The sequence below is a fragment of the Oryzias latipes genome, chromosome 19 (genome assembly GCF_053564925.1).
Source record: "Oryzias latipes strain Hd-rR chromosome 19, Olatipes_Hd-rR_3.1".
Taxonomy (NCBI): domain Eukaryota; kingdom Metazoa; phylum Chordata; class Actinopteri; order Beloniformes; family Adrianichthyidae; genus Oryzias; species Oryzias latipes.
Window position 1 is genome coordinate 6,070,504 of NC_136255.1, and position 15,872 is coordinate 6,086,375.

The 15,872-nt window shown below is 41.4% G+C and overlaps 1 protein-coding gene across 1 annotated transcript in view; it reads left to right on the top strand.

The window, feature by feature from the left end:
* Positions 1-14,056, top strand: part of crhr1 (corticotropin releasing hormone receptor 1) — a 201,654-nt gene extending 187,598 nt beyond the window's left edge. Inside the window, exons 11-14 of the mRNA XM_078938018.1 lie at positions 4,842-4,927; positions 5,145-5,280; positions 5,520-5,561; positions 11,708-14,056. Coding sequence (XP_078794144.1) covers positions 4,842-4,927; positions 5,145-5,280; positions 5,520-5,561; positions 11,708-11,848 — 405 coding nt within the window. The 3' untranslated portion in view covers positions 11,849-14,056. The remainder of the gene's footprint in view (positions 1-4,841; positions 4,928-5,144; positions 5,281-5,519; positions 5,562-11,707) is intronic.
* The last annotated feature ends 1,816 nt before the right edge of the window (positions 14,057-15,872 follow it).

Consider the following 15,872-nt stretch of genomic DNA (forward strand, 5'->3'; position numbering starts at 1 on the left):
ACTCTCAAATCTCTAGGAGGAGTTCGTTCTAGAGCGAGGCCTGCAAATGACCAAAATACAGCAAAAATGACATATTGTCATCAAAATATCAGACTTCCTGTGCGACTGACAGCTTGGTCCCAAGAGACTTTTTTGTAGGTTTCTATCCGATGAACATGCCCTGTTAAAATCAGGTTTGTACTATAAAGCATATGGAGGTGCTCGCGAAAACAAATTTTGCAGGTGGCGCTATCGAGCCATTTTTGTTTACCTATGCCGTTCTCCTAGAAAATATGAAATTTTTCGCGACTCCTGATGTGTATACAAAATTTGGTGAGTTTTGGGGTATGTTAAAGGCCTCAAAAAGGCGACGGAAAAGTCGGAAGAATAATAATAATAATAATAATAATAATAATAAACCTAACAGATACAATAGGGTCCTTGCACTCCGTGCTCGGGCCCTAATAAACCTAACAGATACAATAGGGTCCTTGCACTCCGTGCTCGGGCCCTAATAATAACTCTAACAGATACAATAGGGTCCTTGCACTCCGTGCTCGGGCCCTAATAATAAACCTAACAGATACAATAGGGTCCTTGCACTCCGTGCTCGGGCCCTAATAATAAACCTAACAGATACAATAGGGTCCTTGCACTCCGTGCTCGGGCCCTAATAAACCTAACAGATACAATAGGGTCCTTGCACTCCGTGCTCGGGCCCTAATAATAATAAACATTCGAATTACAATAGGGTCCTTGCACTCCGTGCTCGGGCCCTAATAAACATTCGAATTACAATAGGGTCCTTGCACTCCGTGCTCGGGCCCTAATGAGAATAGTCATATGTGCCTGTATTGCGGTTGACCCATGCAGATAATACAGGTTTTTGGTAGTAAGAGGGGTCTGAAGGGGAGCGGCTTAAGGTGTATCTTACAGTTCTCTTGAGGCTCGTACGTCCAGCTTCAGGGACGCCATGAAAATGGAACAGACCAGTGTGTAAAGTATTTGTAAGGCTAATGGAAGTTGTACATACTCATAATGTATGGGTGATGCTGTGATATGGTTTCCTCCCGCCGCACTCTAGTGGTTCATAGGGTGGGAGTACTGGCTCCTCACTGAGGGAGTACAAAAGCCGTTTGCACAGGGTGTGCACCCGCATGATGTTCACACAAACTGCTCTCTGATTGTCTTAACTTCCTCATTTCTAACAGCCAGGCTGCACCAAAGGAGCAAACACATGTCATGTCGGCACCAATGGGCTCCTTATGCAGTTCAGAGGATTTGTCCTTGTAGGTAGAAAAGCGCTATATAAGTATACGCCATTTACCATTTGAGGGGGTTGAAAAAATGAAAAATCTGTGCGACATGCCTGCGTCTCTCCTACTTCACCCTTACTTACCATAAATGTGTTGCAGACGTTTTCACTACAATCTGTCGCTCGCAGCATGCCCGTAGAAAAAACAGGAGCTCAGCAAGCGATCTAAGACCTTGACATTTCGTATGGACCACCTGCATATCCTGTATAGGTTTCCCTATTTTTCAGCCCCTATCCACCCATAGGGGCAGTTGTGATGCTTGGATTAGAACGCCTGTCCACCAGTGGTAGCCATCTTCAAATGAAAGGATCATTTATTATTGACGACACGGGAGAACAACTCATTTGTCAGCATGGCTGGTAATGCTGTGTCTTTAATAAGAAGCATCATCAGTTTAGTTAGTTCATTCCATTATGTGCTTTTTCAGTTCTATTTGTCTTCACCTCAATTTAATACTTCATTAATTCCTGAGGGAAAATTAGAAATGTACTTCTAGCCACATGTAGGTCTAACTTGTCTTTTTTTAATTTCGTTGCCCAAGAAGTCTAACAGAATCGTTGATGTAGGAGATAAAAATGAGCTGAACTGAAAAGAAGAGCACTTCATTCATTTGCTGGCAGATGACAATGTGGAAAGGAGTCATAAAAGTATGAAAAGTAGCAGGGATGTTTTCCCTGCTTCCGTCTTGTCGCTGCTGGCGAGCTACGAGTGGAGTGACCTTCCCACTGTCGCTTCAACAGAACATTCTTTTATATTCTTCACTCATTTGAAAAAAAAAAAAAAAGTCATCTCCTTAAGGGGCACTTTCCTGGACTGTTTCTGCCCCCCCTCATGCCACAGTCCCCCCCCCCCTCAGGCAGACATCTGCCTCATTCAATATCACTCTGCTGCTTTCCCTGGAAATTCTCCACTCTTGCTTACAACGGCCAGTTCTCCTGGGCTTTTGTGTCTTTGCAGAGCACTTGATCCCAAAGGATCACCAGCGGGTCACCACAATGTTTGTTGTTCCTGCAGTCCTGAGTGTCATGAAGATTTTCCATCAGGGCCTTTTTAACCAACAGTAAATATTAAGCTCATACTAGAATTGTGAATATTGGCAGACATGAACAAGACTATCGAGGACCTGCAGTGTCATAAACACAGATCAACCGTTCAGGCCAAGGTCAGGTCATCTGGAACTGGAAAGTATTTCTACGGCTATTTTTTACCCCATGTTACATCATCTCACCTATTGCACGCCATTGATTTTGGCATTCATTACAACGTGGAAAGATAATTCCAAGTTTGCCTCCCAATACACAACCTCACTTTTCTCCTTTTTTTTAACAGAACTGGTAGTTTTGCTTCATATTTCCTCCTCTGTCAGAAGTATATTCCTTCCTTAAATAGCTTGTAACTTTATTGTCACAGAGCTTCACTCTGGTGCAGAAACTGTTGCCGGCTGACACGCACCGCAACAATTTCCACTCATTCTCTGTTGTTATTTTGAGGCAACACCATCCAGCTGCCGTGAAGAGGACTGGAAAATAATAATCACCCTCTACGCTTTACTGCAGAACATAAAACATGCTGCAAGTTCGGAGAGCTATTAATATTTTGCAGACGGTCAGCATGACGGTGTTTTACTACAACCATTACTGCAAGGTTTAGTTTTTTTTTGAAAAATTAAGCAAAGATTACTTTTTAAACAAAGGCCATTTTACTTAGAGGTCTTTATTTTTTCCTTTCCCCAATAAACTATCAAACCATTTTTTGTTTTTTAGCCTATGTGCAGATTAACTTTAAAAGGGATGCAATATTTTCTAATATATTTTAGACAACGACACAGGTTTTTGGATTTTGAGTAAAAATGTAATAATCATAATTAAAATAGATCAAAAGATGATCACAGTGGGTCTTACTTACTTAATATGAAATTAAAAAACACATCTGGTGTAAAAGTGAAGTGCTGAAACATTTTTAAAGCACAGTAAGAGGAATACCTGATGACTAAGTTACTTTATAGTAAAGCAGCGCCCCTCTGGTGGCTCAGCTAATACAAATTCGTGTTCAGTGTTCACACCAGGCTCCAAAATCCCATAGAAGAGCGTTTAAATCCTCAGGTTTTTCCAAAAATATAAAACAATATAAACAACTGAAATTTCCTGAAATCTGTTGAACATTAAATTATTAATTAAACCTACATAGATTTTTGCAGCATGTTTCTGCAAAAACAGTTTTAACAGTTTTTTAATTAGTGGATGATTGCAAATCAAGATTTGACTTTTACTAAGATTTGACGGTTTTAAAGTTGATTAAATTGACTGTTTAAAGAGCTTTTACACCTGTTCCAGCTATTTGCATTCATTCTACTTGTAATTAAGCTATACACCTATAGCATTATAGCATTTTAGTAAAATCGTTATATCAAACTACGAAGGTTAACAGAAATAAAACCTGAAGGCCATCAAGCACCCCAGGATAAATCAAAATACTGTTGCTGTCACTGTGTTGTGTAATTCTAAAAAGAATCAGAGTTGTTTGTCTCAAGTTGAACTTCTAAATGAACAAAGCGTGTGCGGCCTTGAATACAGTAATCAGTGACTCTTTTATTCCAAGATCTTTGGAGATTGTTCTTTGTATTTTGCCAATAAGAAAAAGGAGAAAAAAATAGATGTGACATTGCAGATTGCTTCAGGAAACTGTGAGTCAAACGCGGCGTGATCCCCGTCATGAATGTGTCGTTTTCTTTGGTCCAAAAACACCATCATCGTCTCCAGTAAGTTGCAGTTAGTTGTTGCAGCTGCTTCTGCCTGTGGACAGACAGGTTGGCTGTGACCCTGACTGGAATGGAGCAGGTACAGAAATTAGAAAATTAGCATTTGAGGCAGGAAGCAGCGGTGGCTCCAATGAGAGATGTGTCCTTGGTTACAACCTTCAACCTCTACACTGCACTTCCTGTACTAATTGGTCTGTGCAGACTTGAGAGTGGGAAGGAGCACATGTGTAACATAGTTTACGGTATGAGTGTGACGTCACCCATAAAAAATGGTTAATTTCTGGCAAAACCAAATTAAGTCACTTCAGTCACCCTTTTTTCACGGTACAGATGTGGCCATGTTGGACGGTTAGCAGTGATTGGTCTGAGTTGGTCTGAGTCAACATTTCTCTTTAAATCACTCTCACCAATCAGGAGGGAGCTTGTTGGAAGTCCACACCCCTTCTAATGAAAGCGGGCGACATGAAATCAATCAAACGTTTTACACCTGAGACATGCAAACTTTGATTGAGGCATCTGATTGGTCTACAGAAAAAATATCATTAAAAAATGTGTATGAGCAAGAACATGTTAAAAAAATGGTATCAGAACAAGAATGGTTATTCTGACCAATAGAATAACTGAGTAATAGCTGTTTAGTTGTCAATTGAAGTCTATGTATGTCTTGTAGCCAGCGGGTACTTCCTGTTTGGGGTCACTAGGTCAAATTCTCATATAAAGTCAATGAATAACAAAAAAAGTTGTAAAAAAGTATCCCTTTTTTTTTTTTTTTTTTTTTTTTTCTACAGATCAACTTTATTTTCCTCTTCAACATTGTGAGAATCCTGATGACCAAACTGCGGGCCTCCACAACCTCTGAGACAATCCAATACAGGTGAATTTCCGGGAGGCTGACCCTGACTCCTGCTGCACCTGCAGTAAATACACTCAAGAGATGCTCCTGTGTAAACTCGCCCTGAATTATTCATATTTTATCCCTGATCGACTGAGCCTGGAGAAGGATTTTTCCGCGTGGCCTTCTAACATACAGTGATACCCTGAGCTGAGCCGCTCTGTCACGCTCGTCTGAGCTGTGATCTCCTCTTCCGCAGGAAAGCTGTGAAGGCTACTCTGGTCCTTCTGCCTTTGCTGGGAATCACATACATGCTGTTTTTTGTCAACCCCGGGGAAGACGAGATCTCTCAAATTGTCTTCATCTACTTCAACTCGTTTTTGGAGTCCTTCCAGGTATGAATTGTCTTGCAGACAGTGCAGTGTGACAGCATATTTGTGTGGGTGGATTGTTTCTCTTTGTACACACTCAGTAATTGAAATGAGTAGACAGCAGAACCTTGTGCTCCTCTGTGCATGTGCACAATAAGCTGCTGTATGGGCGATTAAAACAGGATCATCGCATTGATGTTTTGGATGGCCTTCTTTCCGATGATGCTTTATCCTCACATTATCTCCTCTGTCCTCTTACGCAGGGCTTCTTCGTCTCAGTTTTTTACTGCTTCCTAAACAGTGAGGTAAGCAGATTCTCATTGACTTATTGATTTCTCATTTTGGCTTCCTCCCCGATACAGAAGCTTGTTTCTACTCCCCAGCCCCCTCGAGCACTTGCACGCCCCCCTTTTGGTGGCTGTTGCTGCAGTTCGCAGCACATATATTTAGGGCACAATTAAGACTTGTCATGTGCCGACATAAGTGACATCACTTTCTACGCTGTATGACAGCGTCATCCCTAATTTGGCTGCATAAAAAAAAATAAGGGGTGAAACTCTCTCAGAATAGCACTGACGTCTGCATGTGTGAGGCACAGCACTGCCTCCCTTTCCTAATCCTGTTTGTGTTATTAGCAGTGGTTTTATCATTGCATGTATTGTCTAAGATCGATTCGGCTTTAGACCGCAGGGGTAGATCTCCTAAATCAAAAGCACATTATATTAAAAGCCGGCTGTCGTGCTAACCGCGCAGCGATGACAGCCACGCCTGCGGGTTGCAGTGATGGATCATATTTAGGAGTTTAACCAAAGAGCTCAGAGATGTCTGAGCGGTGACGGATGATGATACTATGCTCAAGACGTGTGAGCATTTGTTTGGCCTGAATTGGACCTGTTCGCAAACAACTCCAGTGTCTTAATTCTTGAATCTTATTTCTGTGAATCGTTTAAACGGGGGTTTAAAGAGGTGTTCAGTTCTGGGAAGACAGAAATTGAGCACTTGATTGTTGAATCCCAAAAAAAGAATGGAAAAAACTTTTTAAAAGTTAGCGTGTATACAATAAACGTAACTCGCAACCTTGTTAGTAGCACATAAAATAACAGAAGAGTCTAATACCCCTACATGTTAGATGCATTAGCGCATGAACACCCAACCAAACATTTTGTCAGTGCCGTGTCCCTCATAAAATTGCTTCAACATCAGTAAACACTGCCAGAAATAATCCATAAGTAAAGTGCTCTGGATTAAGAGATGGACTGTCGTTTTTTTGAAAAAAACAATAAGATTTTACTTGTATCTTAAAGTACAAAAATATGATAAAAGAAATTATTTCAAACAAGAAGGATATAAATGGGAAAATAATTACCAAAGAACGTGTCAATAGGAAAATATAAAGGTAAATGACAAAAAAAATACACTTTCCTGCCACTTTACCATACATCTTCTATTTTTTATTCTTATAGCATAGATTTAAGAAGCTTCAGGATGCTTTCATCTACTATCCATGCCCACTTCCCCCTAAAGAAGGAGCTGATGGGCAAAAGTCTCCCTTTGGTTGACCTACTCTCACCTATGGCCATGAAATTTGGGTCAAGCCATAAGGATAAGCAGTTGGGTGGCTGGCTGGGCGCACCCCCACAGATAGGGTGAGGAGGTCACCTGGAGTAGATATGCTGCCCCTCCACATCAAAAGAAGCCAGCTGAGGGCAATATTCTGGGCATGTCCCTCTGGGTGGAGGCTGTGGAAAGACCCCGAACATGCTGGGGGGGTCTATGTGTTTCAACTGGCCTGGGAGGGTCCACCTGGCAGAACCGGAGGAATTGTCTATGCAGAGGGAGGTTTCTGCCATTCCAGATTTCATTGGTTGAAGCAGGCTACAGCATGTAAAGGGCGCCAATCCACTGCAAGGCCGCATGCAGAACAACACACTCCTGAGTGTGAGGGACCTAGAGTGCCTGTACAGAACGTCCACTTACACAAGGGGAACATGCAAACACGGGAAATACAGCATGTCTGGATAGCATTTACATACTGGTTGCACATCTATGGTGAAGGTTTTATCTTCAGATGAAAACAGAGATCTGGTGACTAGGGACACTACTGGAGTGCAGTGATGCCAAAGTCATGTTCAAGAAGATATTTGGAGAAAATTTGGGCTTTACGACATTTTGGATTTTCCTAACCGAAGTGTGAATTTTAGAAATATAAGACTGTGGTGTGTAATGCATGCTTAGGTGGTACTGAGGAACCCAATTATCTTCCACACCATTATATCACCACCTCCAGGCTGAATACATTTAACTAGGATGGTTTCATGCTTTCCTGTTTTCCACTCTATTTCTTGGCTCCACCATTAAAATGTTGCTGAATTTGAGATCAGCTGTTTTTTTCGGCTCTTTGGTTTAAACGAGTGGTTGTTTGAGTTAGTTTGGCCTGCACAGTTTCCCCTGACCTCAACAACAGCAAGCTTTTTCTGTCAACATTACTGCCTCTCTCTGGATGGTTCTTTTTTTTCCCCTTAATGTTCTGTCTAAAGCCTAATTACTACAGCAGAACAGCATTTTCTGAAATACTTGGTCCAGCTCATCAGGCACCAACAGCAATGCCACATTCAAAGCCAATTTATCTTCCTTTTCTTCTCTAATCTGATCTTTGGTTTCAACCTCTGCGAGTCTTCTTCACCCTGTTTTCATGTCTAAACCTGTTGACCTGCAGGTATGTGCTGGCCATTTGTGCACCGCACCAAACTACCACTTAATTTAGACAGAACAAAGAGAAAAAGGCCAGGGGGAGACGGAAGAATTTCAGGTGTCCACTTCAGAGGCTCTGCAAAGAAAGCATCCAGGATTTGTGACTCATCCTCTGCTCTTTTCGTTGTCCTTACAATCTGACTGGGACATAAATCTAAGCAGAATCTTCTAAAGGATGCCAGGATTTGTAGTAAAGAACCTGAGCCTTTTTTTTAGCATCCACAGCACCAAATGTTGATGAAACCATACATATCTAGGACAAAAAAACAGAATATGGATCATGTTTGACTGTCTTCTATTTAAAATGAGGCCACATTTGTTCATCCTTGAGTCTGTCCTAGACTCCTCTGCTCACGCCTCTGCAGTGTGAGGAGAAGACACAAGGGGAGGAGTGCAAACTGGGCAATGAGACAGGAGGAGCAGCCAAACACAAGGAGTCAGAAAAAGAGGAAACAGAAGGGATCGCATGGGAAACCAAGCAGAAGCATTCTGAGATAATAGAATTTTCAAAGACCCACTCCAAGTCAATGGTGTTTTGGTGTTTTAACATGATTTTGTGGCATTTTTCTGATGATGGAGGACGTACTAAAAAGGAAATGAAGCTTAAAATGTCATTTCTGAGTGCTTCTTCATTTAAAACATTGTGAATCAGGAGCAGATGAAAAAAATGCCGTTTGAAAAAGATTGTATTCGCGACCAACTCCCTGCTCTGCTCCATTCTGATTCATCCACTTGCAGACAAATACGTCCATGTACGTCTTTGTTTTCCCCGTCTGAGCTGGAATCTGGCTTAAAACTGTCCGGCTGGATAACTCCAATATTGCTCGCATTTTTATTGTGCTACTAATGTTAGATTGGGGGTGTGAGGGACTGTAAGTTAGCGGGAGAGAGCGTAAGCAGAGAGTTATGAATGACAGGAAGTTCCACCCCAGTGGTCCCACCAACAACTCAGATACCAATTTCTAATCAACTATTGCCACTCTGAAGAAACTAGGTCCTTGAAAATGACAAAGGGTTTTAGATTTTAACTATAAACGGCATAATCTTAATTAAAAGGGCACTGGGAACACTGATAATAGATCAAAAGATGATCGGACTGGGACTTTGAAGACAAATGTTGAATATAATTTAACATTTCTGGAAAACATCTTGACCAATCTATAGATGCTGTCCGTTCATGTTAGATTCCTCTGTCTCATAGCGGGAGGCTGACTGTGAGAACAGATCTTCACCGCCTTTAATAAGGTGAAATTAAAAAGAGCCATCTTGATTCCTCCAACCTTATTAATCTCTGCAAAGTTCACGTCAGTCCCGTCATTTTAAATGGAGCTCAGAGGGGCCACCTGAGCCACAGGCTGAGGGGGGACTCTCAGACATCCAGCTTCAGAGCATCCTATCATTAAGAAATCATTCCGGGTTATTCCTCAAGAAGCATGAGGATGCATCAGCTGCCCTTCAGTTAGCGGCCCTCGCTGTCTGAATGATGAGCGAATATCTCATCATGAACTGCAATGTAGCCCGAACAAAAGGCTTAACCAGTGTGTGTAGCTTACACAGGATATTGATTTAGTGTCTTGTTATGGGCTGAAGGTAGCCAGGAGAGAAGGGGGGGGGGATGAAATAGATAAGCTGAGTGTATCCACCGTCACATCAGCAGAAAGGGAAAACATTCAGTCCAAAAACATGTAGAGCATTAAATCATCTCTCTGCAGGACGGGAGTCTGATTTAATTTTGGTTAGACCACAGAGGATCTTCTTTTTCTTTGAAAGCTATGGAAATGTATGCTGAACGACTGAAGGTGAAACGACTCCAGGACAAACAGAGAGCAGATAGAATGAGCTTTTCAGTCAGCGATCAACTATAAAGTCATTTGGCTGAAATTCCAGATAATTTTGTTAATGCAGTGAGTTTGATTTGGACTGCGACAGACTGGCGGACTGTCCGGGTGTCACCTGCCATCGCCCACAAGTGGCCGGGATAGGCTCCAGCAGCCCCGACCCCGTGATCATGTTATTGTCTAATTCTTCCTTAAGATTCTGACTGTTGCTTTACTTTTACAGGACACGGTAACTTTGTCCTTAGTATTTTTGCTCTTTAATTTAACATTTCAGAATTAAATCCTTTTATTTTAAGCTTTAAATTGCTAATTTTTACTTTTTTATCTCTAAGTTTAATCTTATGATGATGAGCATAAAGAATCAATGCAAATTTGTCAGACAATTTTTTCTTCAGTAGATACACATCGATGATGTTTGATATTTTTCTGTAGAATTATATTACCGGTAATCCGTATTGTTACAAACAAAAAATAAAGAAGCTGGAAATGCAATTGCTGCAGATTTCCGGGAGGAAAATCTTTACCATCTTGCGTCACAAAGATCTAAAGTCTGTGGAGATCATTCCAGCTCTCTGAACTCTGTCATTGACTGTATATGAGAACTGGACTGAGTGACCCCCTCCCCCCTGGCGTTCCAAACCCGCTGGTTCCAAGAAGTCAAAATCCCAAAGACTTCTTTCTTAACATGTTCTTGCTAATCTTCATTTTCTTATGATATCATTTCTCTAGTTCAAGTTATTCAAGTCATAAACTGGCCAATCAGATGTCTCAATGAAAGCATGTGCTCTCATGTCCAATGTTCAAAACGTTTGACAGATTTTGTGTGCCTGCTTTCAAGTGGTAGGGGTGTGGACTTCCAACAAGCCCCCTCCTAATTGGTGAGAGTGGTTGCCATAGAAACGGGGGCTCAGATCGACTTAGACCGATCAATAATTACTGACAACACTTGGCTCCAACGTGGCGACGCCCATATTGCGAAAAAATGGCAATCGAATTGACGTCACACTCGCTCAGTCCAGTTTTCATTTACAGTCAATGGTTATGATAAAGGAAGCAGTTTGAGAGGATTTAAGCAATGTGAGTGGATGCATTATTGTGACAGAGGCCGGCCCATACCATTATACCCTCACCAACAGGCTATCCCATTGATTCAATGCAGGGTTCTTGTTGTTGAGGTCATTTTACCCACCAGCTGGTTGAACTTAAGACTCATCAGATTAGCCGATGATTTTCCAGCCGGCTTTGTCGGATTTCAGTGAAGTGCTCTTCTGCTGCCTTGGCTCATCTATTCAAGGTTGAATGAATTTTGCATATACGGCCTGTACAGGTGCTGTACACGGGACATTTTGTCCTTTTTTGATCCACCTCTTTAAACCCCGGAGATGATTGTCAGGAAACATCACAGTAGATTCGCAATTCCTGAAATAGTCAGTCCATCCGCAACCAACAATGTTTAAATCTACTTTCTGTGCTCGTTTTTAAGTTTGAAAAATAATTTTATTATGTTGAGATGTCTAAATTTCGGTTTATGTCACCCAACTGATTGATTAGCAGTTACAATGGACTAGCCAGTAAATGTAGGGTTTGTTTTCACGAAAAAGCCAAACTATAAGGTCGGTTTTCTGTGCATGAAATAAGAAGACCATATATTTCCAATTTTCTGTGTATCTGTGAAAATAAAATCCTCATATTTGTTTGGATATGTTCACAGATTTTAGCTTTTCGATCAAATGCTAACATTTTATGATGTCAGATGCAATTGTTCTTTTATTTCAAAGGAAACTGAGGTTTTAATGTGCCAAAGGACATCGGCTTTCATTTGACTTTGCAGTGTTACAGTATTTAACATTTGTCATTTGCAGGTCCGCTCAGCTGCGAGGAAGAGGTTCCACCGATGGCAGGAGCAGCACTCCATCCGAGCCCGGATGACCCAGGCCATGTCCATCCCCACCTCACCTTCACGGGTCAGCTTTCACAGCATCAAGCAGTCCACATCGCTCTGAAAGAGGAAACCCGCGTTGTCCTACTGTGAGCTATGGGAGCAACCTCCGGGTGTCATTGTCATCCTTTTGTGCCGCTTCTCTGGACTACACTGAAACACTTTTTGAGCTGGACAAAGCGACTGAGCAGGAAACAGACTGCATCAGTCTCCTAAACCTCCGGAGAGACGTAACAGGGACTTTCTGGAGAAACAAATGTGGACTGAAGGAGGATGTTGCAGAAATCCTAACATGAGAGGTTTGTGGATCAAAAGATGCTCGTGACCAAGCTGCTTTGTGTGACCTGGAGTTTCAGGGTGAATGTACAGAACTCTGTGTAGTTCAGTGTCTTTTTCTTTCTTCAACACTTTCTCGTCTGGACAGAGCTGGAGTCCATCCTTGTGGACGACACACTCAGGCTGAGTCCTTAGGTGTTGTAATTTTCATCCCAAATTTCACAGTTTTCAAGTTATTACAGTCTGGTTTGGTCCTGTTCTTTTTTATTTTTTATTTTGATGCCCTGGTATTCTGAGTTTGGTGCAGTTGTGTGATTCCCACCAGTTCTCCTGGAAAATATTAATACATTCCATACATTTCTAAGAAGTTTTGTTCCAAAAAGACGTCTCCCTGAAAACAGACGTTCCAAAGTCAAGTCATCTCAATTTAAAAACCATCATCTCTGAATGCAAAACTCTCAGGACATGACTGATCTTCAGAGGCTGTGCAGATTAAATAAATGAGAGGAAACAAGTTATTCAGTGGCCTTTTGAGCAGGTGTGGCTCCACCCACAAATTGTAGACCCCTCATTGTGAGTAAAAACAAATTGTGATGAATAAAATCCTCTTAATTCTTACACATACACTCCTGAACAAGACAAGCTGTTGCCCATTGATCAAAGCTCTTTTGGTAAGGCTTATCTGGTCTTGGCATTAAATCCAAGCCCACAGGGCGTTGGCAGCACCAGCCCCGCTGTGACAGGAAGTCTGCACAGATTTGTGTGGATTTGGACCAGTTGGGTCTGTTTGGCCAAATTCAGTCCAGCTGGGAACCATATGATCTGAATTTACATAAGACACTTGACCTGGAGTCACGCTGGTTCTCATCTGACTGTCTCTGGGATCTTGTGCCACGTTTTTCATTGTTTAAGGGAGAGTTGTACAGCCAGAGATCACCACAGCAGTTTTCCAAGAAAATGAAGCATCTTCTTTATGAACCACAGTGCTGCATTAATGCCGTCCGTTGGTCTTCTAATGACATAAGGTCTTCTTTTGTCCAAACCCGATTTCGATGATTAAAAGAAGATCTTAAACCAGGATTAGTGAAATTGAGATATTGTGCCAGTTGGGGGCAACTCAAAGGACAAAATGCAAACCCACAATGATGTAAGAATGAGAGCTTATGGAATCATGTTTGCAAATTGTTTTCTTAGACCACCACAGAAATCACAGTGGATTACCCATGTTAGTTGTACATGTTGCTCTTGGAAGCACTCCTCATTTACTCCTGAGTTTTGTTCAAATAAATGATTTTTTTTCTAAATACCTGATAAAAAACCATAGGCAGATAATCTCTGACATAATCCACAAAATCATGAAAAGTGCTGATGACCATCTTAACCCTTTACCAGCGGAGATGACGCGGGCTACGCCTAAATAACGCATACTCTGCTACATACCAAAACCTTTTGATCGTCATCGTGAATCAGCTGATTTAACTGGAGTTAACTTGAGTTCGCTCCAACCAATTCCACCCAACCCAAAAATGGCCGAGCGGTTGGGGCAAAGAAAAGTGAGGTTTCTTTAGTCCCTCAAAAACCCGCCTCTAACTTTGCACAGATTTGAGCACTAATAAATTCAAAACAGCTGTTTTAAAGGATTAACCCCCACCTCTGTCCAATTTTCATGAATAGAAAACATGCCAACAAGTTTACTTTTTCAGTAAAGTTGGTCTTTTTTTACATGAGAGTCAATGGGAAACTGTTCTTTTCTGACACTAGCCTCTAGTGGTCATTTGAGGAACTGCAATATGTGACTCTCCTGGTTTTGCTTTAAATTCAGAATGGAATGTGATGACTTTTTTTTCTGCAAGTGGGCAAAATAAAGAGAGGGCAACCATAACAACAAACATTTACAACCATGAACTTTCTGTAGCTCCACTGAAGGAGGAAGGGTCCTGTAACCTTTGAGACATTTTGACACCAAAACTAAACCAATAAATGTGAAAATCTGTGGTTTCTACAGCACCATTCCTCTGGAACAGATGCTGTCAATTCATGTCCAGCAGACGCCTTTTCTTTTTTCTTTTTTTTAATTAAAAAAGCAAAGATTTATGCAGCTAATCTGAATATCAATATTTTGTTTTTAATCTATTATTTACCTAATTATTAAAACAATGAAATTATTTTATTACAACAGCAGTAAATGCTCACCATGAAGCTGCTGGTTCTTGTGCATGAGCAGTACACATTTGGATCCAGTGCAGATCTGGAAATGGTAATCTCTGTCACAAAAAAGGAATCCCACTGGAACTTAAAACTAATTTGGTGTCCGTGGATTTCAGTTTTACAAAAAAAAAAAAAAAGAAATTCCAGACAAAATCTGTAATTGCAGATGATTATTTTGTCCTTCGGGTGAGACAATTTAACGCCGTCGCTGTCGCTATTTCACAACGTAATTCATGGACTCTACTTCATTTAGCATCACCTAGAACGGATTAAACATTGAATACATTTTTTTTATATATAATTGGAATTAAATTCAGACATGGAGGAGAAGATAAATTCACATGGTGACATAAGACTTTTTTTTTCCCATTCATGAAAACTTGATTGATCCCAAACCCTGGTGTGAACACAAGTGGACCCTGGTCCACTTAACCCCTTGTGCTATCTTAGATGACCCCACCCTTATATTGACGTGTTCTCCCTACCATGACAGAGGTGGATAAAGGTGGAAAGATTTCATGTAATCCATGGACACCAGTGAAGATCACAAATCATTGAAGAAAAAAGGTTCAGAGCACTGCCTGGTGGGTCTAGATGACCCCACTCCCAATGTCAAAGTGGATAGCACAAGGGTTACGGAAGTAGGACTTGGTTCCCTTACATTACATTTTTACTTTCTGTGGGTCAAAGAGGAAAAACATCAAATTGATTTTGAGCGGAGTTAAAGCAACAGTTTATGGTACAGATTTTAAGAAGTTCAAAGCGACGTTCACACCGGGCTCAGAAACGTGTGTTCAAGTGACCACTTCCGATGAAAAGTCTATGGAAACACGATTTTTGGCGCGTATATTTCGAGTTTCTGCGTTCTAAACTCTCATGGTCACATGTCGCTACACAAGATTGTAAGTCCTTTTGCAGGCTCTAGCTAAAATACATGTGGCAACCGAATGCACTGAAAGTTAAACCACGTGTATTTGGTGGTGATGCGCGGATGGCGTCCTTTTCAAAAAGTGGAAGTGGAGAGTACTGATCATGGATAAAGAAATGATTAATTGTGGTTTGGGATTCATTTGCACTTGTTCAAAAATCTTTCAAGATTCACGAGATTCGCACTGCTTTGACATTTTGCACCACGCCTCTTCAAACTGTGAGTACATGTGCAAGTCAGGTAGCGTCAGACCTGTGTGAACGCTAACAGCCCGTTCAAGCACCTGTGTTTAGCACGTTCTTAACCCTTGTACCATCCTAGGCACTTTAACATTGGGAGTGGGGTCATCTAGACCCACTAGACAGTGCTCTGAACCTTTTTTCTTCAATGATTTGTGATCTTCACTGGTGTCCATGGATTACATGAAATCTTTCCACCTTTGTCATGGTATGGATAACACGTCAATGTAAGGATCGGGTCATTTGGACCCCATAGGATAGCACAAGGGTTAAACGCGCCACACGCCTGGTGGGAACGCAGTTTCAAACAGCAAGTTATCATAAAGCGTTTCACGGGTCAACACAGTGAATGACGGAACTTCATGACAGTCGAGTTCCATCGGGTATTTTCTTTCTTGTTGCAGGTAACTCCGCCCCCAAATGGACACCTATTGGGC